This window comes from Silurus aristotelis (assembly GCF_946808225.1).
Source record: "Silurus aristotelis genome assembly, chromosome: 1".
Lineage (NCBI taxonomy): Eukaryota > Metazoa > Chordata > Actinopteri > Siluriformes > Siluridae > Silurus > Silurus aristotelis.
This window is the reverse complement of record NC_139574.1, coordinates 41,772,239-41,798,100: the sequence shown is the minus strand read 5'-3', so window position 1 is coordinate 41,798,100 and position 25,862 is coordinate 41,772,239. Positions and strand designations below refer to the sequence as shown.

The 25,862-nt window shown below is 38.2% G+C and overlaps 3 protein-coding genes and 1 long non-coding RNA gene across 6 annotated transcripts in view; 1 reads left to right on the top strand and 3 right to left on the bottom strand.

Annotated features, from left to right (window-relative positions):
- The window catches only part of LOC310724970 (uncharacterized protein), a 37,748-nt gene extending 18,626 nt beyond the window's left edge, over positions 1-19,122 (bottom strand). For 2 of the 3 annotated variants that reach the window (XR_014533225.1, XM_083539487.1), the window contains exon 1: positions 18,500-19,122. Coding sequence is in view for 2 of the 3 variants with exons in the window: in XM_083539487.1 (XP_083395613.1) it covers positions 18,503-19,111 (609 nt within the window). In the remaining variant the exon portion in view is untranslated. Of the gene's footprint in view, positions 1-12,104; positions 12,427-18,499 lie in introns of those variants that run through there. The other variant, XM_083539488.1, reaches the window with a different exon arrangement.
- The window catches only part of LOC310724557 (eukaryotic translation initiation factor 4 gamma 3-like), a 278,886-nt gene that overhangs the window by 163,614 nt on the left and 89,410 nt on the right, over positions 1-25,862 (top strand). The gene's annotated exons all lie outside the window — the stretch shown is intronic.
- LOC310725149 (eukaryotic translation initiation factor 4 gamma 3-like) lies at positions 20,652-22,650 on the bottom strand. The gene is made up of 5 exons (XM_083539816.1): positions 22,418-22,650; positions 22,050-22,129; positions 21,343-21,454; positions 21,060-21,175; positions 20,652-20,959 (listed from the first exon to the last, which is right to left on the bottom strand). The coding sequence occupies exons 2-5, from the start codon at positions 22,107-22,109 to the stop codon at positions 20,783-20,785; spliced, it is 465 nt and encodes a 154-aa protein (XP_083395942.1). The 5' UTR covers positions 22,110-22,129; positions 22,418-22,650; the 3' UTR covers positions 20,652-20,782.
- Positions 23,634-24,804, bottom strand: LOC310725492. Its single transcript, XR_014533381.1, has 3 exons — positions 24,737-24,804; positions 23,865-23,976; positions 23,634-23,746 (listed from the first exon to the last, which is right to left on the bottom strand). It is a non-coding gene; the product is annotated as an uncharacterized lncRNA (long non-coding RNA).

Here is a 25,862-nt window from a genome sequence, read left to right as displayed (position 1 = left end):
CACAGCTGAAAATGACCTTCCTGACTTTTAAAGTGTGAAAACATGCAAATAAATATACACAGTGGTGTGAAAAAGTGTTTGCCCTCTTCCTGATTTCATACTACTACAAAAGTATGTACTTGATATACAATGTACACAACACAGTGTTGAGTTTACTCATAAAAAAAGATTTAACTGCATGTTTACTACTATTTTGTCCAATGAAAAAGAACAATTAAGTTGGGAAAAGCGTTTCACTTCCTGTCATTGCGCATGCGCAGTCTGTTTCCGTAGCATTTTGCACAGGATTTCCCCTCATTAACTGCATTTTAGAAGGGGCTGGATGTTCTCTGGTTCACGCAAACTTTCTTGTAGTTTTATTATCGAAAATAACCTAAATATATTACACAAATGCTTAACGTATAATGTAACGGTGTGTTTTGGGAAGACTATTTTAAGGAATGTAATTATATTTTGCATTGAGCTTAGACAGCTAACGTGCTTCATTTGAAGGTCATGTTCAGTTCACTTTGTAAAATCTGAATGAAATGTTTTCAAAATGCAGGATTTTTGTGTAATTTGTAGTTATTACAATAAACTGTATTTAAATGGGTTGTGTGTTGTGGAAGGAGTTAATAGAATCTCTGGTATTTAACTCAAAGAATCATACGAAAGCCATATGATACACAGTCATACATCTAATGCTAATTACAAATGCTAAATAGAGAATGAATCTTTCTTTTTGGATAAATCTGTGCTTGATTTGCGTTAGATGAAGGCTTAAAGACCAGAGAGAATCCTCTGCCAGCTGGTCAGTTCCATTTCACCGATTCGTGGTGAGAGTAGGGAGCAGGTTGACAAGAGTCTGGAGACGTAGAGGTGCATCCTGGAGAGAAGGGGAATGAAAGTCAGTAGACGTGTGTGGATGAGAGGGAGAGCAGTAGAGTGGTGAAGGTGTACGAGTTTAAATACCACAGTTTTGAAACCATCTCAGAAATCGTTTGAGGAGGTCATGACACGATCAATTGTCCTTTTAAAGATTGCGAGCTGACAACCAGTGTCCTTTCAACTTTCAGTAGCCATGAATCTGAAGGTTTGAACTTTTTCTGTCTTTCAGGCTTCTGATGTGCTGCCCAAAGAAAATCTAGAGCTCTCAAAAGGTCTACCTTTGTTTATGAGGGAAAAGTCTTAAGACTTAAGACTTAAGTTCCTGTTATCAGCATATTCTCTTATACCTGAGGTACAGATACTGTAAAGAGAAAACAGTTTTGTCTGGTGTCTGAAACTAATCTGATAACTGTTCTATAAGCTAAACGTCAGGGGAAAGAGTAGAATGGAGGAGGCAAAGTGTTGGCAAAAATGTATTTATTGACTAATCCTAGTTGAATATTTATTAGTAATGAGTCTGAGAGCACAAATTAAGTGTTACACTATATTGCCAAAAGTATTGGGACACGGCCTTTTCTATTCTAACATGAAAATGCCTATGTGTATAAGGAAAGGTTCAAAAGGAAATGATTGATTCAGTCAGTGTGGAAAAACTTGACTGGTCTCCATAAAGCCAAGTCCTAATCCCAGCTGAACATCTCTGGTGTGACTTTAAATGCAGACCTTAAGACAAAAACTCAAACCAAACACCAATGACATGTACATATTGGTAGTCAATTTAGACACTTCCACATTTGTTGCAACAGAGATGGAAATACAATTTGTAAATACATGAATTATATTTTCATCTTTGTTGCCACAGTTTTGGAAGTGCCTTTTTTCTGTTCCAAAGAACGGATGTGTCCCAATACTTTTGTCCATATAGTGTAAGTACAACTCATTGGTGTTTGGTGATGTTTTTGGCTCAGGGTCTGCATTTAAAGTCCCACCAGAGATATTCATCTGGGATTAAACCTTTGCTTTCTGCAGACCAGTCAAGTTCTTCCACACTGACTGAATCAGTGATTTCTTTTTTGAACCTTTCCATACACAGCAGCATTGCTATTTTAGAGTAGAAAAGGGTTCTGTTCAAACTCTTGCTATAAAATTAGAAGCACACAATTCCATTAAATATAATTATATGCTTAAACATTAGGATTTGTACTCATGTAAATCACTAAAGTAGTGAAACCTGTTCATTAGAAGGGGGTGTCCCAATACGTTTGGCAAAAGGGTGTATATCCAAGCAAACACAATGAAAAATTGCAGCATGTGTGATTTTTGGGTGACCTATCTCAAACAATATAAAAATCTCTTTGTGGTCCAGCAGAATGTAATAAATTATGGGTTATAATTCTGTCTTTATGCTGCTTTTTACTGCAGGACACAGACCCAGAAGACACTCACACAAAAGGGATGATGAAGGGGGTCTTAACTGTCGTTGAAGATGATGTTGCCACCATCCATTCAAACCCAAATGTAAGGTGCCTGTCTGTGGTTTTAGAGAAGCAAGTTGTGCTGGATAATGTGCAAGACGTCCCTACAGCTGTTGTTCTTCTATTTGACTTGATTTATGCCATCAAAATCCTTCGCTCTCCTAAAGAACTAAAATACACGTTTGTAACTGTTCAGAAAGTGTTTATTGGCCTTGACCCCCAGTGCTCTGAAGAGTCCAGTACTTCAACAACAAACTGTTCAAGTTGAAGTAGCTGCAGTTCATATGGCTGAGCAAAAGTGCAAGTAGTGATTTGTTCCTGTTTGTTTAGTAGCTGTATAACAGTGCAACATAGGCCAAAGTCAGTTTTGAGTTTTAGTGAAAGGTTTTATGACTGTTAAGTTTCGTTTATAACAGCTGTAATACTTGACTGTTCTTGTGCATGTGTTGAAACTCTGCTTGTTTCTTGCTGCAGCATTAAGATTGTTGTTCTGGCACTTTGAGAACATTTTTTTACTCCAGCACTTACAAACATTTTTGTATTTTTCCAACAGTTTAAAAGCATTTGTGTTGTTTTACTCCAGCATTTTAAAGTCATTACAAGATTTCCTTTTTGTCTTTAATTTTATTTCAATTTTATTAATACAGTGGAACCCACTTATCTCGACCTCGGTGAACTCGCCAACCCTATTAAGTCGACGTTTTTGAAGTGGAACCGCCAAATTCTCGCTTTGTCTTAGCATTTTTTAATCGGTTATGTCGATTCTGTTATGTCGACGAACCCTAATATCTCAAACACAAGGGGGGGCAAATTTGCCATTTAACGTCTCCAAAAGGTTTCCAAAACTCCTGCTTTTTTATTTTTGTTTGCAACAGCGTTACGGGTTAGTCAAAGAAACTTAGAAATGAGCATCAGAAATGAATAAGGACATATTCCTCAGTCTCACACGCACACACACAGTAATAGCGGAAGAATACCGGCAGGCTATTCCCAAAATACCGCTCTGCTCCTTATAGAAGCGCAACATATTTGACCCGTTACACCGTGTGTAACGTGTCTTTCGTTAAAGCCTGTTTCGTTAAAGCAAAAGTTCACTCTTTAAAGACCAAGTGGCTGCGATAAGACAGAAAACAAACAAAAGCTTTTTTCCATTTTGCTACTGTTTAATGGTTGTACTGGTTTAAAGTTTAAGAGCATTGTTGTTTTTAGATCTCATTGTTTTAAGTGGGAAATTGGGATTCTTGAAATCTTTTTAAACTGACTGTTTTCTTGTTCGCTTGTACTGCTTCCTCTTTCCTTGTTTTTTACTATGATTGGGAATTGAAGACAGTTTTTGAACAGTTGAATGTAAAGTTTAACACGGCTTATTGTGAATTATTCATGTACACTTGTTCTTGTAATGAATATATCTGATGACAAGGAGAGTTATTTGTACTATTTTGGCTGGAGGATGTGGGTCTGTGCAGACAGAAGTTTGCACCTGTTTGTGTGAGCTGTGTATATGTGAAGGTTTTTCTTGTCTACTGTTTTTATATCTTTGCAAGAGAATTTTTCATGTCTGTGTTTTTAGATGCAGTGTATCTGTTTAAAAAAATAAATGCTGAGAGTTTGAATTTCATGTAAAAATCTGGTTAGATTTTCAGAACTACTTGTCAAACCAAAGTCCAGTAAACTCACAGTTCTGTTGAGGAAAAATGACTATTTTATGTTAATGAGACTAGATCTATTGTTGTGAAAACATGAAAAATGATGTTTTACCAATAGGTTTTTCAGTTGCCTTAACTAAAGATTTGAAATGCTCATGAATGGATTCAGAACAGTGGCTCAATAATTTCAACACATGAATAAAAGTTGAGTGAACTTAACCCAGGAACAGAGAAGGAACTTTCTTTGGAAGGAAGTTTCTTTTTCTTGAGTGAGACTGCTGAAAGAAATATTTTTAAGGAGACAGAATGTTTCATGTTACAGATTTTGTTAGAACTGTGGAATCGAGTCATTTACCAGTGAATCTTTCGATTCAGACTCAATTAAACCGAAACCAGAGAACCGACTTTTTTGAGTTATTGTTACACTGTTGCTATGTAACTATGTTATGTTATAATCATCTCATTCATACAACTGAGCAGTTGAGGGCCCATGATAGCAGCTCCAACAGCCATTTAGTTGAATCTTCTGAGGAGAAGTGGGTTCCACACACCAGCCATCAACCAGAAAAGAGGTTCAAGCAGTCTCCAAACTCAGCACCTGTTTCAGCTCTACCAGTAAGAGTGAGAGACAGAAAATCCCAGTCTTCACTGGTTGTATCCCCCAACACACCTAAAGAGACGTGGAATCAGGATTTTACACCCCAGCCAGTCTGTAGACCATCTGTCATGCCACTTGTTGATGAGAAGATGTTGGAAATGGGCTACAAACTGTTCGTTGATGACTTCTACACAAGTCCAGCACTGTTTAGAGATCTCCTAAAAAAAATAACATCTGGGCATGTGGGAAAATTCAGTCCACACACCCTCAAACCATCACCAACAAGCTTCTGAAAAAAGCTCCTCGAGGCCTCATCACTGGCTGAGAGAAGAGGATGTGCTGTTTGTAGAATGGAAGGATAAAGGAAGGTCCAGATGTGCTCCATCATTCACAGAGGCACTGAAGGAAGCATTGTGCTACTTTTATTTTCATTACTTTCTTCTTCTACTGTTTTTCTAATGTTCAAATACCAGTCTTATGCTTATTGTGTGAATGTTATTATTCCCAGTACATTTGGTTATCAGGCTGCTTTTCCTCAAACAGACGGAGGGAGAAAAGGACTACACACAGTCTCAGAATAATGTTTATAGGAATCTCGTTTTTATTGTATTTTCTTCAAAGTTGAAATATAAACTCATTATACATGTGACTTTTAACCCGTCACTATTCTGGATTGTTTCAGAACCGAATTCATGTATTTATATATTTAAAAAATAATGTTTTATCATGTACACATTTTTTTCTAATGAACTTCAGCATCTTTGGATGATGTAAAGCCCAAAGTGTGTTCTTTCAAAAGAGATGTAAATTGTGTATGTAGCACACTGTTGTCAGGAACTTTTACCATTGAAAGTCAGGAAGGTCATTTTCAGCTGTGAGGCCCAAAAGTGAGGCTGAAACCGAACAGGGTTCAAGAAACCGGGTTTATTTTCATATAAGTAACAGTATTTAGTTCAGTAAACTTAAGTTGATTTAAAGGAGAATTCAGTGCTGTTTAGTTCAGTAAAGTCTTCATTTAATCCAAAACTATTCGATTCATTAAGTTCAATTATCCTCAAATTAATATTTTTACATTCAATAAAAACAAATCATCCAGTTTTCATTGATGTTTATTTAGTGAATAATGCATTTAATAAACAATTGGTTTCATTCAGAATAACATTTAAATTTTTTATAAGTAAAAATGTGTTTTTTTTATAAAACTCATCTGAAGCATATAGATAAAAATGCACCAGTTGGTTAAAAGAAAACATTTAAAGGTAAAACATTTCTTCCAGCTCATAAATCCTATAAAACATGCAGCATTAAACATGAACTTCCAGCAGATGAACATCTCATAATACTGTCTGGAAGTGAGAAATGTACAGGTTGTTTTTACTCCATACACATGAACTTACTTTGATCAGAAACACAATCATACTCCAAATCAATTAATCAATAAAGTCAATAAAAGAATCCCAAACTGCTGTGTGTCTTGTCCTCGCTATTAATGACGTCATTAGAGCTCCACTACTTCTAATTACCTGCTGTGACAGTGAGCTCTAATACACATCACACTGCCACCTACTGGTCATTTATGATTCTGCAACATTCATAGACTCACTCCGGTCAACTTCCGGTTCTCAACTCAGGTCCTTTACTGTCAAATACCGCGTACTAGCTGCTTTCTCTATGGAGCTCTGTGTAATAAGTGTAGTTTAAACACTCATCAATCAAATACAATTATCACCAGAATGTGAATCAATGGCAGTTTGGACTTAAAAAACCTCTATGTATTATGTAACAGAGATATCTACTGAAGTTAGCATGCTAAGCTAGCCCCGGTCCGTCCTCAGAAAGCATGGAGTCCCGCTGACCTTCACTCGCTTTATACACAGTTTACAGCCGTTTTATCTTATTTATGACTGTAATATCGCTCTTCTCTCTGGAACAACAGAAAAGTTGTGAAGACGCCATGATATTTTATCCGCGCTTTCCCTCTGTAATGTGCGCATGCGCATAGTGAGTGTGTGCGTGTCAGCGAGAGATCCCGAGTGACGTCACATACGAAGGCGGGGCATATTTCTGTGAAGTCACAGAAAGACAACATCTATAAGTCGGAAAGCGTCTCTGTTTCTCTCATTTCCGAGGTTTGTGTGTGAGTACAGAGACATAAACATGGTGCTTTTCAGAAGGTTTAGAGAGATTTTTCAAAGCAGAAGAAAGAAGAAATCTGAGCAGATTGCTGAAATGAAGGAGGAGCTGGAACACATGGAGAAAGTAGTAACAGACTTGGATGCATTTTCTAATCTGATGAAAGAGAAGTTAGCAGAAGTGAAAGAAGAGAAAGCCGTTCTGCTACAGACGGTGCAAAAGCTGGAGGCTACTTTGGCTGCTGAGAGAAAGCAGTGGGAACAGGACATAACTGAGAAAAACTCCACACACTTCCAAAACAGCAACGAGCTCCAGTCTTCCCTGAAACTCCATGAGAAACAGGAGAAAACAGTAGAACGTGAGAAAGAGAGCTGGGTGAGAGAACAAAAGCGACTGCTGGAACGTGTTGCTCAGCTTGAGGCCACTTTGAAAAGAGAGAAAGAAAAAAAGACCAAACTCGACATTGAGGAATTGAACAAGTTACAGATTCAAACCATCAGAGAGCTTCAGGATTCTCTGGATCATTGCGAGGAGGAGAAAAATGAATTGATGACAGACCGAGAGCGAGTGGAGACACGTCTTGCTCTATTTGAGGTCGCGTTGGAATTTGAGAGAAAGAAAATAGAGAAAGAACAAAAGAAGGCCAAACTAGACATGAAGGAAATGACCACCTCACAGCTCCAAACCACCAGGAAGCTCCAGGATTCCCTCAACCACTGTGAGGAAGAGAAAAAGAGGGCAGAGCACGAGATAAATAATTTGATGAGAGAACGAGAGCGAATGAAGGAACATGTTGCTCAGCTGGAGGAAACTTTGCAATCTAAGAGAAATAAATGAGAGAAAAAATGAAACGCCAAACGAAACATTACTCGCTTTATACTGAACTTAAGAACAGGAAATGGCAGCACTGGAGAGAATCTGCAAAGCTCTGGGCAGGTTTGCAGATTCACACACCATACATAGTTTTTACTTTTTTTTTTACTATTTCTACTATGTTTGTTGTAATACTAATAAAAACTAAATACTTGAATTTTGTGTGTGTTTTGTTTCTTTTATTAAAGTGTTGGACATTTAATTCCCAACTAAGTATTAAAATCCACATAATAAAATTTAGGGGAAAATGTGACAAAACCCAATTCTGTTTAAACCCAATTTTACATGAACAGAAGTGAAACTGATCAAAACTATCGATGCAGGTTTAGTGAGAATGCAGCCTTATAACATCTAACCTTCAAATATAACTTTTGAGAACCTCAGTTAGTTAAAAAACATCAAAAGTAACAGTTTGCCATTCAAAACATTACAAAATAACAATTTAATTCAATAGATTTATTTACATTTTTCAGTCCATTCAGTAAAAAAGATTTGGTTCGATAATTTCGACTCCGTAGATTCAGTTCAAGGAACTCGATTCAAAAGAGTTTATTAATGTCAAAATTCACTGGTTTTCAATTGAGTCTGAATCCATAGATTCACTGGTAAATGACTCGATTCCACAGTTCCAGAAAAATCTGTAACATAAAAAATTCTGTCTCCTTAAAAATATTACTTTAAAAACCTTCACTCTGTTTGTGCAAAACCAGCAGGTGGTCAGAAAGTTCCTTCTCTGTTCCTGGGTTAGTTTGAGGGGTTCACCTCACTCAGCTTCGTCTCGGTGGCTGGTTATCATGCTGTCACCATCATCATAATCAGTTTGGGGGCATCAGGAAAGTCTGCAAAAAAACCAAACGTTACAACAGACTGAAAATACACTGTTTAGATAAAATACTTTACCAACAACAAGACACAATTGTCTTCTCTCTCTGTATGTTTCTTACTTCAGTGTAGAAAACTCTTAGTGAGGAACATCTCTTTTACTCCATCACAGGTCTGCACATGCAACAACTGCACTGTAACATCATCACTTCTACATGAGTTCTTCTACAGCTTACCGGTAAGTGTGCCATTACTGCCACCTAGCGGATAATTTACAAATACACTCATCATGACAGGTAGGTTCACAGCTGTATTGTATTGTATTGTATTGTATTGTATTGTATTGTATTGTATTGTATTGTATTGTATTGTATGTTGTATGCTCAAAGAAACACTGAAACAAATAGAAGACAGAAAAAGAAAAAGGGGGAAAAGAAAATTACTGTAAATTGCTTTTCATAGAACATGTATGAATTTGAAGCAGAAGTCAGAACAAGAAAAACACAGGTGGGAACCGAACCTCAGACCCCACTGTAATGTAGAACACAGACACACTGTATGACATTAAATCAGTTCACATTTATTAACAACATCCCGACTTCCCAAGCCATGGCATAATGACACCAGACTCTTTCTCCAAATAATTATAGAGGATCCTCACATACACAAAGCTTCTGTGTCTAAACTGCAATTTCTTGGGGCATCTGATATCAAAACAATGTAAAACTTAAAAGAAAAAAAAAGGCAGGCAAAACATCCCTGTGCCCAAGACCAAGGAACAGCTCATGTATTTCCTAGGAATGTGGTTGCAGGAATTTTCAAGACTGGAAACTTCCCATATGAATTATCAGGAATATTTCGGTATTAACAGGAATTAATGGAAATAAAGTTGGAATTTACAAAATTGCAAGTTATCCTATAACAGGGAACTTAAATGTAGTTAAAAAATAACTTGCTTGATAATCAACCAGATTGAATGCAGTTTCAGTTGAATTTCTACCTGCACATTCATCAATCACATGCACACAGCACACTTACTGCAGGGCTCCTGAGACCGTACCCCTACATGCACTGTGTTTTCTTTATGTAAACAATGAGTCACGTCTCAAAAAAGGGTAAAAACCACTGCCTTATGGGTAATAAAAGACCAATAATCAGGATCTCAGGTCTACATTCCTTACTATTGAAGTAAACAGGACCAATACAGAACAGTTCATCAGACAGGAACACACACTGATTAGTCCCATCAGCCACAGATCTGCTTCTCACCGCTCGTTTCCCCCCGGCTCCACCCTCCATTCACCAACCGCCGCTCGTGCACGCACCCGCTGCTCCATCCAGCAGTAGTGTTCAGGTGTTGTGAGGTGAATCCAGTGTTAACCCTGTCAGAATAACTGCTGAAAGATCATCCACTTTCTTGTGCCAATCCATGTGATTAATTATAAAGTACAGATGTTTAAGTGAATCAGGTTCTGCCCCACATTAACTGTCAGCTATATTGCTTTCAGAGCTCAAAATGAACAAAGCACTAAAGCTGCAAGAAAATACCTCAACTTCAGTTTCTGTCAAATTCCTTTTCTTTAAGGACATCAAACATCACTGACTTTACTAAAGTGGATTTCAAGAAAAAAAATGCCATCATTGAATGCTCTCTGTGATGAAGAGACATTAGACATGATTGAAATTCAAAATCTTTATTTATTTAATAGTGTTTATTGTGTCTCGCTGTAGTAAAAGTGTTCAGACTCTCTGTTTCTCTTGTCGTCTTCTTTTTTTTCTATTTCTCCTTTTCTTTTGAATGTTTTCTTGTCTCAGCTGAGCAACAATTTCCTCCCATCGCTCTCGGACCCTCATATAATGATCTGTTTTATTCTCTGAAGTCTTCTTTTCTTCCTCACAGAGATTCTGGGTATCCTGGAGCCCCCTGTTGGTCTGAAGCTGTAAGTTGTTCCTCTCCTCTATGTCATGTTTAGTTTTCTCCTATTCGTCCTCTTGTTTTTCTTTAAAATCCAACGTGGGCTCAAACTGAGCAACACGTTCCTCCAGTCGCTCTTTGTCTCTGATCAAATGATCTCTCTCCTGCTCTGCACTATTTTTTACTTTCTCACAGTGATTCTGAGTATCCGTCTGTGACGTAACCCGGTCTCACTTAACCGCATGCGCACATTACAGAAGTAAAGAGCGGATAAAATATCATGTCTTCACAACTTTTCTGTTGTTCCTGAGAGAAGAGCGATATTACAGTCATAAATAAGATAAAAACGGCTGTAAACTGTGTATAAAGCGAGTGAATCCGAGTTGAGAACCGGAAGTTGACCGGAGTGACTCTATGAATGTTGCAGAATCATAAATGACCAGTAGGTGGCAGTGTGATGTGTATTAGAGCTCACTGTCACAGCAGGTAATTAGAAGTAGTGGAGCTCTAATGACGTCATTAATAGCGAGGACAAGACACACAGCAGTTTGGGATTCTTTTATTGACTTTATTGATTAATTGATTTGGAGTATGATTGTGTTTCTGATCAAAGTAAGTTCATGTGTATGGAGTAAAAACAACCTGTACATTTCTCACTTCCAGACAGTATTATGAGATGTTCATCTGCTGGAAGTTCATGTTTAATGCTGCATGTTTTATAGGATTTATGAGCTGGAAGAAATGTTTTACTTTTAAATGTTTTCTTTTAACCAACTGGTGCATTTTTATCTATATGCTTCAGATGAGTTTTATAAAAAACACATTTTTACTAATAAAAAATAAAATGTTATTCTGAGTGAAACCAATTGTTTATTAAATGCATTATTCACTAAATAAACATCAATGAAAACTGGATGATTTGTTTTTATTGAATGTAAAAATATTAATTTGAGGATAATTGAACTTAATGAATCGAATAGTTTTGGATTAAATGAAGACTTTACTGAACTAAACAGCGCTGAATTCTCCTTTAAATGAACTTAAGTTTACTGAACTAAATACTGTTACTTATATGAAAATAAACCCGGTTTCTTGAACCCTGTTCGGTTTCAGCCCCACTTTTGGGCCTCACAGCTGAAAATGACCTTCCTGACTTTCAATGGTAAAAGTTCCTGACAACAGTGTGCTACATACACAATTTACATCTCTTTTGAAAGAACACACTTTGGGCTTTACATCATCCAAAGATGCTAAAGTTCATTAGAAATTTTTTTTTACTATGTTTTGTGATAAAACATTATTTTTTAAATATATAAATACATGAATTCGGCCCTGAAACAATCCAGAATAGTGACGGGTTAAAAGTCACATGTTTAATGAGTTTTAACTTTGAAGAAAATACAATAAAAACGAGTTTCCTATAAACATTATTCTGAGACTGTGTGTAGTCCTTTTCTCCCTCCGTCTGTTTGAGTAAAAGCAGCCTGATAACCAAATGTACTGGGAATAATAAAATTCACACAATAAGCATAAGACTGGTATTTGAACATTAGAAAAACAGTAGAAGAAGAAAGTAATGAAAATAAAAGTAGCACAATGCTTCCTTCAGTGCCTCTGTGAATGATGGAGCACATCTGGACCTTCCTTTTATCCTTCTATTCTACAAACAGCACATCCTCTTCTCTCAGCCAGTGATGAGGCCTCGAGGAGCTTTTTTCAGAAGCTTGTTGGTGATGGTTTGAGGGTTTGTGGACTGAAATTTCCCACATGCTCAGATGTTCTTTTTTTAGGAGATCTCTAAACAGTGCTGGACTTGTGTAGAAGTCATCAACAAACAGTTTGTAGCCCATTTCCAACATCTTCTCATCAACAAGTGCTATGACAGATGGTCTACAGACTGGCTGGGGTGTAAAATCCTGATTCCACCTCTCTTCAGGTGTGTTGGGGGATACAACCAGTGAAGACTGAGATTTTCTGTCTCTCACTCTTACTGGTAGAGCTGAAACAGGTGCTGAGTTTGGAGACTGCTTGAACCTCTTTGCTGGTTGATGGCTGGTGTGTGAAACCCACTTCTCCTCAGAAGATTCAACTAAATGGCTGTTGGAAGACAAAGAAAAAAAAAATAGCATTGTATATCAAGTACATACTTTTGTGGTAGAATGAAATCAGGAAGGGGGCAAACACTTTTTTCACACCACTGTGTATATTTATTTGCATGTTTGTCACACTTTAATGTTTCAGATCGTCAAACTAATTTAAATATTAGTAAAAGATACACAAGTGAACACGACATGCAGATTTTAAATGAAGGTTTTTATTATTGAGGGGAAACAAAATCCAAATCTACATGGCTCTGTGTGAAAAAGTGTTTGCCCCCCTGTTAAAACTGTGGTTTATCACACCTGAGTTCAATTTCTCTCAACACACACAGGCCTGATTACTGCCACACCTGTTCACAATCAAGAAATCTCTTAAATAGGACCTGCCTGACAAATTGAAGTCAACCAAAAGAGCCTCAAAAGCTACACATCATGCTGAGATCCAAATGAGAAGGAAAGTAATGGAGATCTATCAGTCTGGAAAAGGTTATAAAGCCATTTCTAAAGCTTTGGGACTCCAGTGAACCACAGTGAGAGAAATTATTCACACATGGCAAAAACATGGAACAGTGGAGAACCTTCCCAGGAGTGACCGACTGACCAAAATTACCCCAAGAGCACAGAGACCACTCATCTAAGAGGTCACAAAAGACCCCACAACAACATCCAAAGAACTGCAGCCTCACTTGCCTCAGTTAAGGTCAGTGTTCATGACTCCACCATGAGAAAGAGACCATTTAAAAACTGCATGTTCACTTGTGTTATTGTTACTAATATTTAAATGAGGTTAATGATCTGAAACATTAACGTGTGACAAACATACAAAAAAATACGAAATCAGGAAATTGCAGTTGCTCAGCTGGAGGTCACTTTGGAACAAAACCATCATGGAGCTCCAGGATTCTCTAAATCAGTGTGAGAAAGAGAAGAAATGTGCAGCACATCAGAGAAATATGAGAGGAACCCAATGTTGAACCTCTTCATGTCCAATGATTCAAAATAAAAAAAAAAATGTACAAAATAATGAAATATTAAATTATTCAACATTTTTGTGTTTTTGTTACTATAATAAATATAAAAGTAATCAAACCTAATTAGGGGGTGTCCCAATACTTTTGGCGATATAGTGTATCACTTCATTTGTGCTGGAACAGTTTTCTCTTTACAGGATCTGTACCTCAGGTATGAGAAAATATGACTATAACACACTGACAACACACTTACCAGGCAAGACTTCAGAAAGTTTCCAGACCTTTCCCTCATAAACAAAGGTAGACCTTTTCAGAGCTCTAGATTTTCTTTGAGCAGCACATCAGAAGCCTAAAAGACAGAAAAAGTTCAAACCTTCAGATTCATGGCTACTGAAAGTTGAAAGGTCGCTGGTTGTCAGCTCGCAATCTTTAAAAGGACAATTAATCGTGTCATGACCTCCTCAAACGATTTCTAAAATGGTTTCAAAACTGTGGTATTTAAACTCGTACACCTTCACCACTCCACTGCTCTCCCTCTCATCCACACACGTCTACTGACTTTCATTCCCCTTCTCTCCAGGACGCACCTTCACGTCTCCAGACTCTTCTCAACCTGCTCCCTACTCTCACCACGATTCACAATACCGTCGGCAAACATCATAGTCCACGGAGAGACTCCTGTCTGAACTCGTCCGTCCTCACGTGCCTCTGCATGCTTTATCATGCTCTTCATTAGCATTAAAAACATCCGATTACTCCTCCAATCCTTTATTTCTACAAAGCCTTAAAATCTGGAAACAATTTAGAAAACATTTCGGTTTCCAGGCAGCATCAGGTCTGTCTCCTAAATATAAAAACCCCTCCTTTCTACCCTCTATTTCGGACGGATCCTTTGCACTGTGGTTTAGAAGGGGCATTGTAAACATTAATGATCTTTTTCAGGAGAATACATTTGTCACTTTTTTCTACCTGTCAGAAAAATTCAACCTCCCTAAAACTCATTTTTTCCGATATCACCAAATTCGTGATTTTGTAAGGAACACATTCTCTCATTTCCTGCACCCACCTCCTAAACAAGAGATTGATCGAGTTTTAGAAACAAAACTTTGTAAGGGTACTGTCTCTAATATTTATAAAACTATTTTTTCATTCGTTGTTCAATCGGGATCTTCATCGCTTTCTAAAATAAAGAGTAACGGGGAATCAGACCAGCCTTGACCTCTTACTGGACATCAATTTTTAAATCAATCTCTGAATACTTCATTTTAGATATTAAACCATGTCCCCTAATAGCATTATTTGGACTCAAGCCCACAAATCCCTCATTGTCATCCTTACAATCAAACATGCTCGCCTTTTGTTTAATAGTAGCAAAGAGACTTATATTACTGAATTGGAAGAATCCTCACCCACCCAGTTCTTCTCATTAGATACATGACCTGTCTCAGTTTATTCAAATAGAAAAGATCAGATTTACATTACTTGGTATTACGGAAAAGTTTTACACCACCTGGCAACCATTCTTATCATATTTAAGAGAAAGAGGAAAATAAAATCCTGTTCTCTTTGTTTAGCCTTTTTGAGCTCTTCCCCTTGCCCCTGACTTCTTGGTAGATGTAGAAAGGAGAAAGGAAAACATATCTTTGAGAGTGTTAATGTACTTAGGTGCAAAATCTTTTATTTTGTTTTATTTTTCTTTCTTTCTCCTGTTCTTGATGCTCACATTCATGATTGTGATTGTGTGTATAACTTAGAAAGAGAGAGACCAATTTCTTGTTGTTGGACTAAATTAACCACTGTATCATTGTCTTTCTCGCCTGAGTGTCTTTCTGTTTGAAGTGCATCAATAAAAAAGAGTTGGATAATAATAATAATAATAAGAAGAAGAAGCCAAGTGATTTTGAAATGTTTTGCCGGTGTCTATGATGACTGGTGGGTCCATCTAATACACAAACGCCAAGTGTTCAAGGGAAGCAAATAGAAGCAAGACTGCTTCTATGCTAGAAGAACGATAGTGTTTTGAACTTCTCAGCAAACCGGTTCATTCTCCTGCTCTACTGAAACTGTGAATGTATGCAAAAGTGCCAACAGTGACCAAGAAGCTTTTCCCTGCGGTAGTTTCTGTAGTGTAGTGGTCATCATGTTCCCCTCACACGTGAAAGGTCCCTGGTTCGACACCAGGCAGAAACAAGGTTGTGATTTTGAAGCTAGTGTTACATTCTTAGGCCTGTAAACTGTGTTACTCGACAGCATTAGAGAAATGTAGAAAACTTTCTTTCATATTGTTTCTGTAGTGTAGTGCTTTAAGTGTTATTGCTGCTGTTTGAACTACAAAAGTTAAATGTTCCTTATTTTAAAATATGCAAATGCAGTTATAAGAAGTTAAAAACTATTTATATTTTAATAAAATCTGAATTCAAGAAATTCCTGGAAAAAAATCACTTATTTTACACACAGAGCTGTGCAGTAAAGCTGAAACTCTACATCTTCAAACTGCATCATGTCAGTAAAAAAAAGGAAAACTTTACAGAAGTGTTTGATTTACAAAATGCTAGCTAGTGATGTACATGCAGCCCCTTTTTACATCATTAGAATGCACAATTACTGTAGGAAAATTATAATCTAAGAAACTCCTGGAACTAATAAGCAAAAAAAAAATGAACAGGTACTTTAACAAATCTTGTTTAGTAAAACTCCAAATTGTTAAAAACTTTTCACTGACATTCAGAAGTGTAACAATTGTTTCAACAACAAAAACATCTGTAGAGTCTGTAACACACCTTTATCACATTGTCCACAACAAGAGGGGTCGCACTAGATCCACTCATGGTCAGCAATGTCTGAGATGAGAGTGAGGACTCTGGGATTGACTGAACACTTTTTTCTTCTTGGATTCAACCTCGGTGCCTCTCAGGATTTATGGAAAAGAAACACCTTTATGGAAAAAAAAAGAGTGAGAGAAAGATTGAGAAAATGAACAACCTGAGATGGATATCAAATTGATACGTTTGATAAATCCAAAAAAGGTGTTGATAAAAACAGAATATTAGCGTTGGAGAAACTCCAGTGTTGATCGTAGTTCCACTGGGTAGTGTATGTTAAAGCAGTAATAACTGCCAAACATCAGGCAGATGGAGGAGGTGAAGGTTGTGATGTGGTTGTTGACAATCTTCTTGTCGATGCTCAACATGAATGTCTCAGCAGTGAAGCAGGAGGAACCTGGGAATAATAATAAAAATAATAATTCAAACGTTTATTAACAGGGGCTTCAATGTCAGTTATATATATAATGCAGATACATGAAACAAATTGGAGGATGAACGCTGCCAATATTGGTAGTAAACAAATAAAAAATGGCTTAATAAAGTAATTAATGTGCCAAATAAAAATATTACATAAAAAGGAAAGTAATTATTAAACAATAAGATTGGAAATGAAAGGGAAAATTAAATAATGGTGCTAATTTTAAATTAAAACTGAAAATGATAAATATTGATCTGTCAATGTAAAATAAAATAAGTTGGTAAAGTTTCTTTTTTGGATGCTGTATTTGGCACAATAATTAATCAAGCCATGTATTTATTTCTTATTTTATTACCAATTAAGGCAGGAACTTGAGGGATTTAAGGACGTGAGCTAAAGATAGTGAGGAGTTAATAATATTGAGAAGAGGCTCACCAGCTGTATGTAACACTTCCTTCAATTTGTTTTTCTAATGCTATACATTTTTTCAGTGAAGAAATTCAAAAAGTCCTCACTACTAAACTGTGATGGAACACATTTTTCAGATCCCTGATTTGTAGTTAATTTAGCTACTGTGGTAAAAAGGAACCTGGGATTGTTTTTGTTGTTTTTTATGAGTTTGCTCAGGTGTTCAGCTCTAGCAGCTTTTAGCGCCTGTCTGTAGCTGAGCATATTGTCTTTATACGCAATTCTAAATACCTCCAATTTAGTTTTCCTCCATTTTCTCTCCAGATTACGTGCTGTTCTCTTTAGGGCATGCGTATGACTATTATACCAAGGTGCAGGTGCTTGTTCTCGAACCTTTTTTAACCGGTTGTGGGCAACAGTGTCTAATGTGCTAGTGAGGATAAGGTCTATGTTGTTAGTCATTTCATCAAGATTATTAGCAGTTATGGGTTTAGTGAGAAATTGAGATAAATCAGGCAGGTTATTTATGAATCTGTCCTTAGTGGTCTGAACAATAGTCCTACCAAGTCGATAACGTGGTGAAACACGGCTAATCTGCTCTACCGGTAGTGTGTACAGTATGAGGTAATGGTCAGTGATGTCATCACTCTGAGGTAAAATATCTCTATCAGTGACGTCTGCTCCGTGGGATATTATTAAGTCTAGTGTGTGGTTAAAACGATGAGTTGATCTGGTGACGTTTTGTTTAACCCCAAAAGAGTTTAATAAGTCGACAAATGATAATCCTAGAGCATCGTTTACATCATCTACATGAATATTAAAATCTCCTACAAGCAGCACTTTATCATTGTGATCAAGAGGGTCTGAAAGGAAACAAGCAAACTCTTGAAGAAAATCAGCGTAGGGTCCTGGGGGTCTGTACACGGTGACCAGAGCGAGTTTTCTATGGATGTCTGAAAGTACAACTTTAAGAACGAGCACTTCAAATGATTTAAAGCTGAATCCTAATCTCTGACTAACATTAAGAGAGGCACTATAAATGGTTCCTACACCTCCCCCACGACCAGTCTGACGGGGCTCATGCTTATAAACATATCCTGACGGTGTCGACTCGTTTAGACCCTTATAATCACCTGGTTTAATCCAAGTCTCAGTGAGACAGAGTGCTGAGAGATTATTCTCTGTGATCATCTCATTTACAATCACTGCTTTGGGTGCAAGTGATCTAATGTTTAAAAGACCAAACTTTAGAACTTTTTGGTGTTTGCTTATCTGGCATTTTTCAGTTTTAACTGCAATAAGATTATTTCTGGATCTTGTGTATTTAATTCTTGGTTTTACTACATGAGGAATAGATACGGTTTCTATAAACTGGACTGTGTGTGAACTTGTAACTATTTGGTTTGTTGTATAAATGTTCTCATAGTCGTAAATTTCCTGATGTCTTACCAGTCAGATGGTGTGAAGTATCCTAGAGATGTTATCTGATAGCACTGCTGCTCCAACTCTGCTGGGGTGCAGGCCATCAGGGCGGAAGAACCTCGGACGCTTCCAGAAACAGTTCCAGTTATTAATAAAGAGAAGTTTGTGCTCTCGACACCATGACTGTAACCATTCATTTAGTGCAAAGAGTCTACTAAACTTCTCAGCCCCTCGCTGGTAAGTGGGAAGAGGTCCTGACACTATGATCCTCGTTGTGGGTGATGTGCTGCGTTCCGTCTCCACCAGGATCCTGAAATCCCTCTTTAAGATCTCCGTTTGCCTCAGCCGGGTGTCGTTCGTTCCGGCATGAAGAACAACCGCTGCGAAGTTCTCGTTCAGGATCGTGGGTACCTGCGCAGCGACATCGAGAACACGAGCACCAGGAAAACAGCGAGTGTGCACCTTACCTTTGTCTCCGGTAGCGCGGACATGCCGGACGATGGAATCTCCAAGAATCACAGTATGACGTTCCGTCTCGCGGAGAGGGGCAAAGCGGTTCTTGGTCGAGATCTCGAAGGCCGGTGGTGGTGGTGGGGGAGACGTCCTGGACCGGGGCTTGGCTCGTGTCTTCCACGTCATGACCTGCCCCCATCCTGCTGCCACCCAAAAAGATAAATAACTAACAACAATCTGCACTTTATCTTTAATACGAATTTACAGTAAATATATTTACAAATAAATACATAAATAAAATATGAAAATAAATAATAATAAATTGGCAATTCACACAACAAACAAATTAAATACATTTTTCAGTACACACACACACACACACACACACACACACACATTTAAATCGCTATCTCTCTAATCACACTTAATTCCTCCAGGATTAATTACAGGTTGGGTGACCTCTAACCTCTCGTGTGGTGCTGATGTTCCTCCTCAGAAGTCCGTCTGCTGTCTGAAGTCTCAGCTCCACCCTCTTCAGGTCATCAGACCTCATCAGGGCTGTCAATTAAACACAACCTATGTTTATCTACACTTATGATACCAGGACGAGTAAAAAACCCCTCTGAAGATGTTCTTCTTAAAGGCAACATTTGTGCTGGTTTAGAAATAAAACTGCATCAAGTCTACCCACCAACACACTGCTTTTTACAGCACAAACACAAACACTTTTCTCTTTTCTGATCAGACGAGCTGCCATTTGAGTTCACTGACAATGTTCTTATACTAACAAATGAAATTGATCACAGTATGATTTTTAACCCATATTGATTATTGCACATTTTTAAAAGTCCTCTGTAACAACCAGCCAAAAATATGCCGAGTCAAGCGATTAGATCAGACATACACAATAGTATTTCAAAGCAATTTTCAAGCGAAATGATTTCATAAAATAACTATGCTGTCACTTTTACTCAGCTCTTCTATTATTATTACTCAAGTAGTAGAAAATCTACTGCCCACTGGATCCTGTTTGGTCCAGATCTTCCAGTGGAGTCTAAATCTAGTGTGCAGCCAACAGCTCACCTGCTCAGTAATGAAGTTGTTCCCATCCACGGTTTCAGGAAGAAAATCAGCCCAGCTCAGTTTAGAGTCCCTCCATAAGGCCTTCACTTCCTTTTGGCTCTAAAGTGAAGAAAAACACAGCAATGACTTGAACAAAAAAGAACTTTTTTCAACTAGTATGACAAAATACTTTCCTTTTTTCAGTCATATTCTATAGAAGATCTCACAGCTCACCATTTGTTTGCAGAGAAGGTTCAATATTTCTGCAAATAATATGCCGGCTCTTGCCACAGGAAGTAGTGGTTTGCTAAATTCACTGGAATTCACAAGAAATCAACAATTAAAAACAAACACCAACTTCCTGTCCAGCAAAAAATGTATATGTATAGTCTCAAATGTAACTGTAAATACATTAATAATTCTCTCAAAGAGATTCCTCCTTCCCGAAGCACAGGATTAACGAGCTCCGCTATGTACTGCCATACACAAGGAATGTCAATCGCCATATCATCTGCTATCTCGAGGGTTTCTGAGAACCTGTGTAAACAAGGATCGGTAAGAAAATGGGGGGAAAGAGAGCAAAAAAAAACACAGACAAAAGTCTTAATAAAGGATTCTGATTCTCATAAAATTCTCAAAAAAATGACCAAATGTAAACGCAAGCGTATTCATAATAATGCTAACAATAACCCCATTGGGTGTAAATATGTCATCAAGCTGTGGACATCTCATGACGCAGACAGTAGTGTCTCTGGCGCCAGTGGGAGACGGAGCTGTGTGGTGCAGGAATGTCACTCACCCTTTAAAAAACTGAGATGTGGAGAGGATCCCAGCCTGCAGCAGCTGATGGAACAGATGACCCATGTGGTCACGTGTGATCTGGTTTCGCTCCAGCGTGGTCTCCACACCCACCCGAACAAAAACGTACAGCATCCCGCCCTGGTCCAGTTCCTCCACGCAATGCAAGGCCTCCTGCACACGAACCCACCACGATTCTGTGACGCAGTAACACGATAATAACCGATGTGTATTCAACTAAATGTGATCATAAGACACTGCATGAGATCATTACTTTGTAATCATTTATGTGTAGAAACTCCTCGATAATGGATTTAGAGCGTTTCTCCATTTCCTCCTCTGATAGCGCAGGCTTGTTTGTAGTCGAGTCTGGCACTGCGTCGAGTTTTACTGAAACACAAGAGACATGATGTGTCATGACTAAAAATGCTGATGCATTAAACTGAATTAAGTTTCAACAACAACACCTACAATCACAACCTGCTTTGAATATTTTCACAACATGAACACAGGAGAGAGCTGAAAAAGGACACAGACTACATTCACTACAGACTCACCTGATGCTCCGGATGTGGCTCTAGCGCTAGTTTCTCCATTGCAGCCGTTCTTCCAGTTCAGCCGTCGCCCCCCGAAATTCCGTCCCAAATAAATCTTATCATCTGCTGGTAACTACACACAAACACAATTCAGTTTAAATAACAATGCTTCTTATAAACCTGGTAGAAAAACGTGTACTTTAACAGATTGCCAGTTTTGAAGTAGAATTCCATAACATTACTTAAATTGTGTGAATTGTGTAACTCGAGTAATTCAAATACAAAAAAGCATCGAGGCAAATAACTTGGCTTAGTCTATTTAACTACACACAGAGCACCGCGTTTCCCCACGGACCATTCTTACTGATGCACCACCCGCTAAACTCTGAACAGGTAACACAGAAGACGCTGCAGAATGAAAAATGGAAGAACGGGAGAAGAAAACAGCGAGGGCTGAGGAGAAGATCCAGGCCAAAGAAAACAAAAAATGTTTCAAAAGTTTTTTATTAAAAGAAGAATGAAGCAGCTCTCCTATAGCTCTAAATCCACAACATTTGGGGGATTTCTAACGCTTAGTTCAGGCAACTCTTAAAGGTTAATACTTTTCAACTACGTAAATCGTTTCACCAGCAGGTTTGAGTTCATCTACATCTCAAGCTTTAAATGCTGACTGAAATAGTTCAAGCTTGCATTTGAAAAGCATGTTTCTGCACATGTAAAGTCAGTACCTTGTTGATTTTAGGGATCTTGTTGGGGTCTATTGTAATGTTCATGCTCACAGTGTTCATGGTCTCATGACTTGGAAATACTTTAGAAGAAACAAGAAATAACAACAAAAAGTTGCAGTGCATTGGTTAAGTGCTGTGAAAAGAAAGGGGACTAAGCTGTAAAAAGGATTAGTCTAGAACACATATGCCCTCTATAACCTCGCCTATTCATGCCCATGGATCGTAGCTTTTCTTGAACTTTTCTTTGCTCCTCCTGCTCCTAAAATTTGGCATCCATGTGGATATTTACATTGTGATTCCACAGTTAGAATCACAAATAGGCTTAAATGCACTAAAACATAAAGAAGGAGATGTGATGTTTTACTTACCGCAGCCAGAGATTTACACATGATCCCGTACCCCACGGAGAAGTTGGGCTCATCAATGGCTTTCTCAAAAATCAGGTCGACGACACCCTTAAGTCGCTCCTCTGTGTCGATGTGGAGCTCTTTCACCTGCTTCATCAGCTGATTGAACATCTCTGCCGTCAGTTTGTTAAGGAAACCGCGCACCGTCCGGAAAAGCTCACGCAACACACAACATCAGCACGACTGTATATAAATAATATCTGCATCCAGGTATGGACACACAAACACACCCAATTAATAATAAAACACCAGGATTACTGTGAATTTGTAGTGTAAATGTAGGTTTTACACATTCACCGAAGTGAACGACAGCATTTCTATCTTTATATATAGTTATTTAAAGAAATACTCCAGTGTTGGCACCTCAGTTTATATCTACAGTATTTGTAGTCCATGTGCAAAAACTACAACCAAGAGCTAACATGCCTCCTAGTTTATTGAGACGAGCAGAAAACGTTACTCATGACTCGATTACAATGAAAGTCAAAGGGCAGTTGTGGGAAAAAGGAAGGATTATGTGAGATTTTTATACGCCATTACCAAAAGATAATATTGCATATTGAAATTTAAAGATGTCTAATTCTTTTATTTGTAGAAAACGTATTTAAAAAGTACGGGTCTTATTTCTAAAAGTACGGATTTGTTCTTTCAGGCTACTTTTGTAGTCAACACCGTTTAACATGCACAACAGTTTAACAATTTGCAATACGTCTTAATTAAAACATGTTGGAAAATGCTGGACTACACGTTTAATTTAGTCACATTGTAAAAGATCTTGACCAATTAAAATCCAGTGCAGGGACAGCGACGATCCCTAAACTCACCTCTCTGAGCGATCGGGAGTCGTCAGGACGAGGAGCTGTGTCTGTTTCGGCTCATCGATGGTGAATAGAGCAGAAGCTGGAACCTCTGGGGGCACGTGCACAGGCTCTGTTTTATCTGGCTTTGGTGTGACGGCTTGTGCAGGACCGGGCTCAGCTGAAGAGGTAGACTTTTCAGCGCCATCTAATGCAGCGGATTTTACTGAATAACTCTCAAGCTGTTCATCTGTAGACAACAGAGACAGTAGCAATTAAATCACAGACTAGACGAGTCAAAAATAAAAAAATAAAAAATAATTGAGGCTCATATACTCAGTAAATGAACCAGTACTGAAACAAAGAGTAAGCACACGCACCGTTTTCCTCTTCCTCTTGGTAGATGGATGTTGCTGCAGTGGAGGGACCATTGGGAATGGAGTCTGGTTGTACACGGCCTGATCATTATAGTAGAACATCCCTGCAGCCGACACTAATAAGAACAGTATCAGTTTCAATTAAAGACCAACATGTAAGCTGTGAGGATCATAACATCCTACAAGAAAACCAGGCTTTTTGTAAGGATGACTGGAAAGGCATGATCAACTTACCATTTGTTGGGGTAGTAGGTCCAGGGAGTACAGTGTAGCATGTATTGAATCCTGTGGGATGGACTGAGTACTGCTGAGGAGGCACCACATGTACTGGAGCACTGTAATAATACTGGAACACAAACAGCATATAAGTTTGGCATAAAAATCACAAAAATGCTAAAGCTATTTGAAGGTTAACGTAAACAGTATTTGAAACTTGCAGCTATAAAAGGACACACAGAGACAAATTCAAAGCACCAGGGTACACACATGACCCCTGACCTTTCTCACAACTACATCGAACAACCTCCAAGTCTCTACCTTGTCCCTGTGTGCCTCATTACATATAGCACAGTTAGGTATGGTAATGTAGGTGAAGTAATGTGGGTGAGATAAACTCAGGCAATGCAGGAGGGAAAGACAGGGCAGAGTGAGGGAGGAAGTGCAGGCCAGACAGGGGTGGGATTTTAAAGTCAGGCTAGGAAAGGTAGGTAGAACGTATTTCCTGATTAGCACACATTAGCATACAGATATCATTTTGGTCCAAACTCAGTAATGATTTCGTTCAAATAGAGTTCATAGAGTAAGTAGTTTCATTGATTTGTACAATTCTGATATACTTCATGAATAACCTTCACTCTGTTTAATCAAATCAGAGCCGGGTCCTTTTAGAGCGGTTGCCAGTTGCGCTCACATTCCTCTATATGGACATTCATTCCTCTTCGTTTAGTTCCCTTAAAGACAGAGTAAGTAATTAAGGGGTTTACAAAATGAGGCCGTTTGGCTGCCATAAGTAAAATCTAAATGAACAGTGTGTTTAGGTGATGAGGAAGTGATGGGCTTTAGTTTATTCTGTGTGAAAAACAGTGTGTGTTTGAACTGTACATTACCAGCATTTGTTCTTCTGGAGAACTCGCAGTCATGTTCACCACCACAGGAACGTAGGTCCCCGAATACTGTTGATTAGAACAACGTGAAAATGTCTGTCACTACATTTGACATCATATTTAATGTTCTCTCTTATACTTGCTCAATACAGATCTAGAACATATACAGAATATATATTTGTCAATATTTCGTGTAATTGAAGAAATGAGAATGCAATATTTCTGTATGTTGTTGCAGTTTTAAAGTGAACATTCCTACTGCAGTAAACAAACGTCTGGTCTCAACAACGGCCTTCGATTCAATAGTGGACTTACAATGTTTGCATGTTACTATGACAGCATGACATTTGACTATGACGTTTCATTGGTGGATTAAAAAGATTGTTGCACCAATCAGGGATGCTACGTCACAGAGATGGTGACGGCGCGACTCTACATGAGCTCCTGTAGTGTTTCTCTGTAGAAACACACACCCGGGTTAGAGGCGAGCGCCCCCTGCTGGACTTTTGTTCGGTAAGCTTTCCAGTCTATTGATTATTGCTGTTTGTTTCTTGTCTTTCTTCTATCTTATTGTGTACAGGCCACAAATGCATCGTTTTCCATGCTAAGAGCATTCTTTTATTCGTTGATCAGTGCCCTGGTATTACTCGAAGCATTAGTGCCCCCGTATGGCACTCATCAGTATTACTGATCACTGCTAGTGATTGGAAGATGGCATCATTTCAGTGACTTGGTTCTTTAGATCATTTCGTTCCTTTGATCAGAAATAATATAAAATGGTACATTTCCAATAAGCAGATACCCATACACACGTCTACATACACGAACTCTGACATTAGTTCCAATAATGAAAATATGACAAGGCAGCTAAAGGACAAATGATGATAAACAGAATGAGTAGCTCACCCTCATCTCTTCTGGTCCGTATCGTTCATTCCTTAATCACGTGACTCCCATAATTATTGTAACAATAACATCAAGATTCGGACAAAAAAATAAATAAAAAACTACTCGCACCAGAGGCTTCATGACATGAACCTTTTTATAAACCGAACAAAATAAAAATTCTGCCATGCAAATGCGTTAACACGATTAATGCTGTTGATAAGACCCAATACTTGAGGGACAA

Coding starts and splice junctions, on each gene's coding strand:
- LOC310725149 (XM_083539816.1), bottom strand. CDS start 22,109: ATGAACACTGTGAGCATGAACATTACAATAGACCCCAACAAGATCCCT. Junction 21,455..22,049: donor AGATCCCTAAAATCAACAAG/GTACTGACTTTA, acceptor GTTTGTGTGTAG/TTACCAGCAGATGATAAGAT. Junction 21,176..21,342: donor AGCCACATCCGGAGCATCAG/GTGAGTCTGTAG, acceptor CTTGTGTTTCAG/TAAAACTCGACGCAGTGCCA.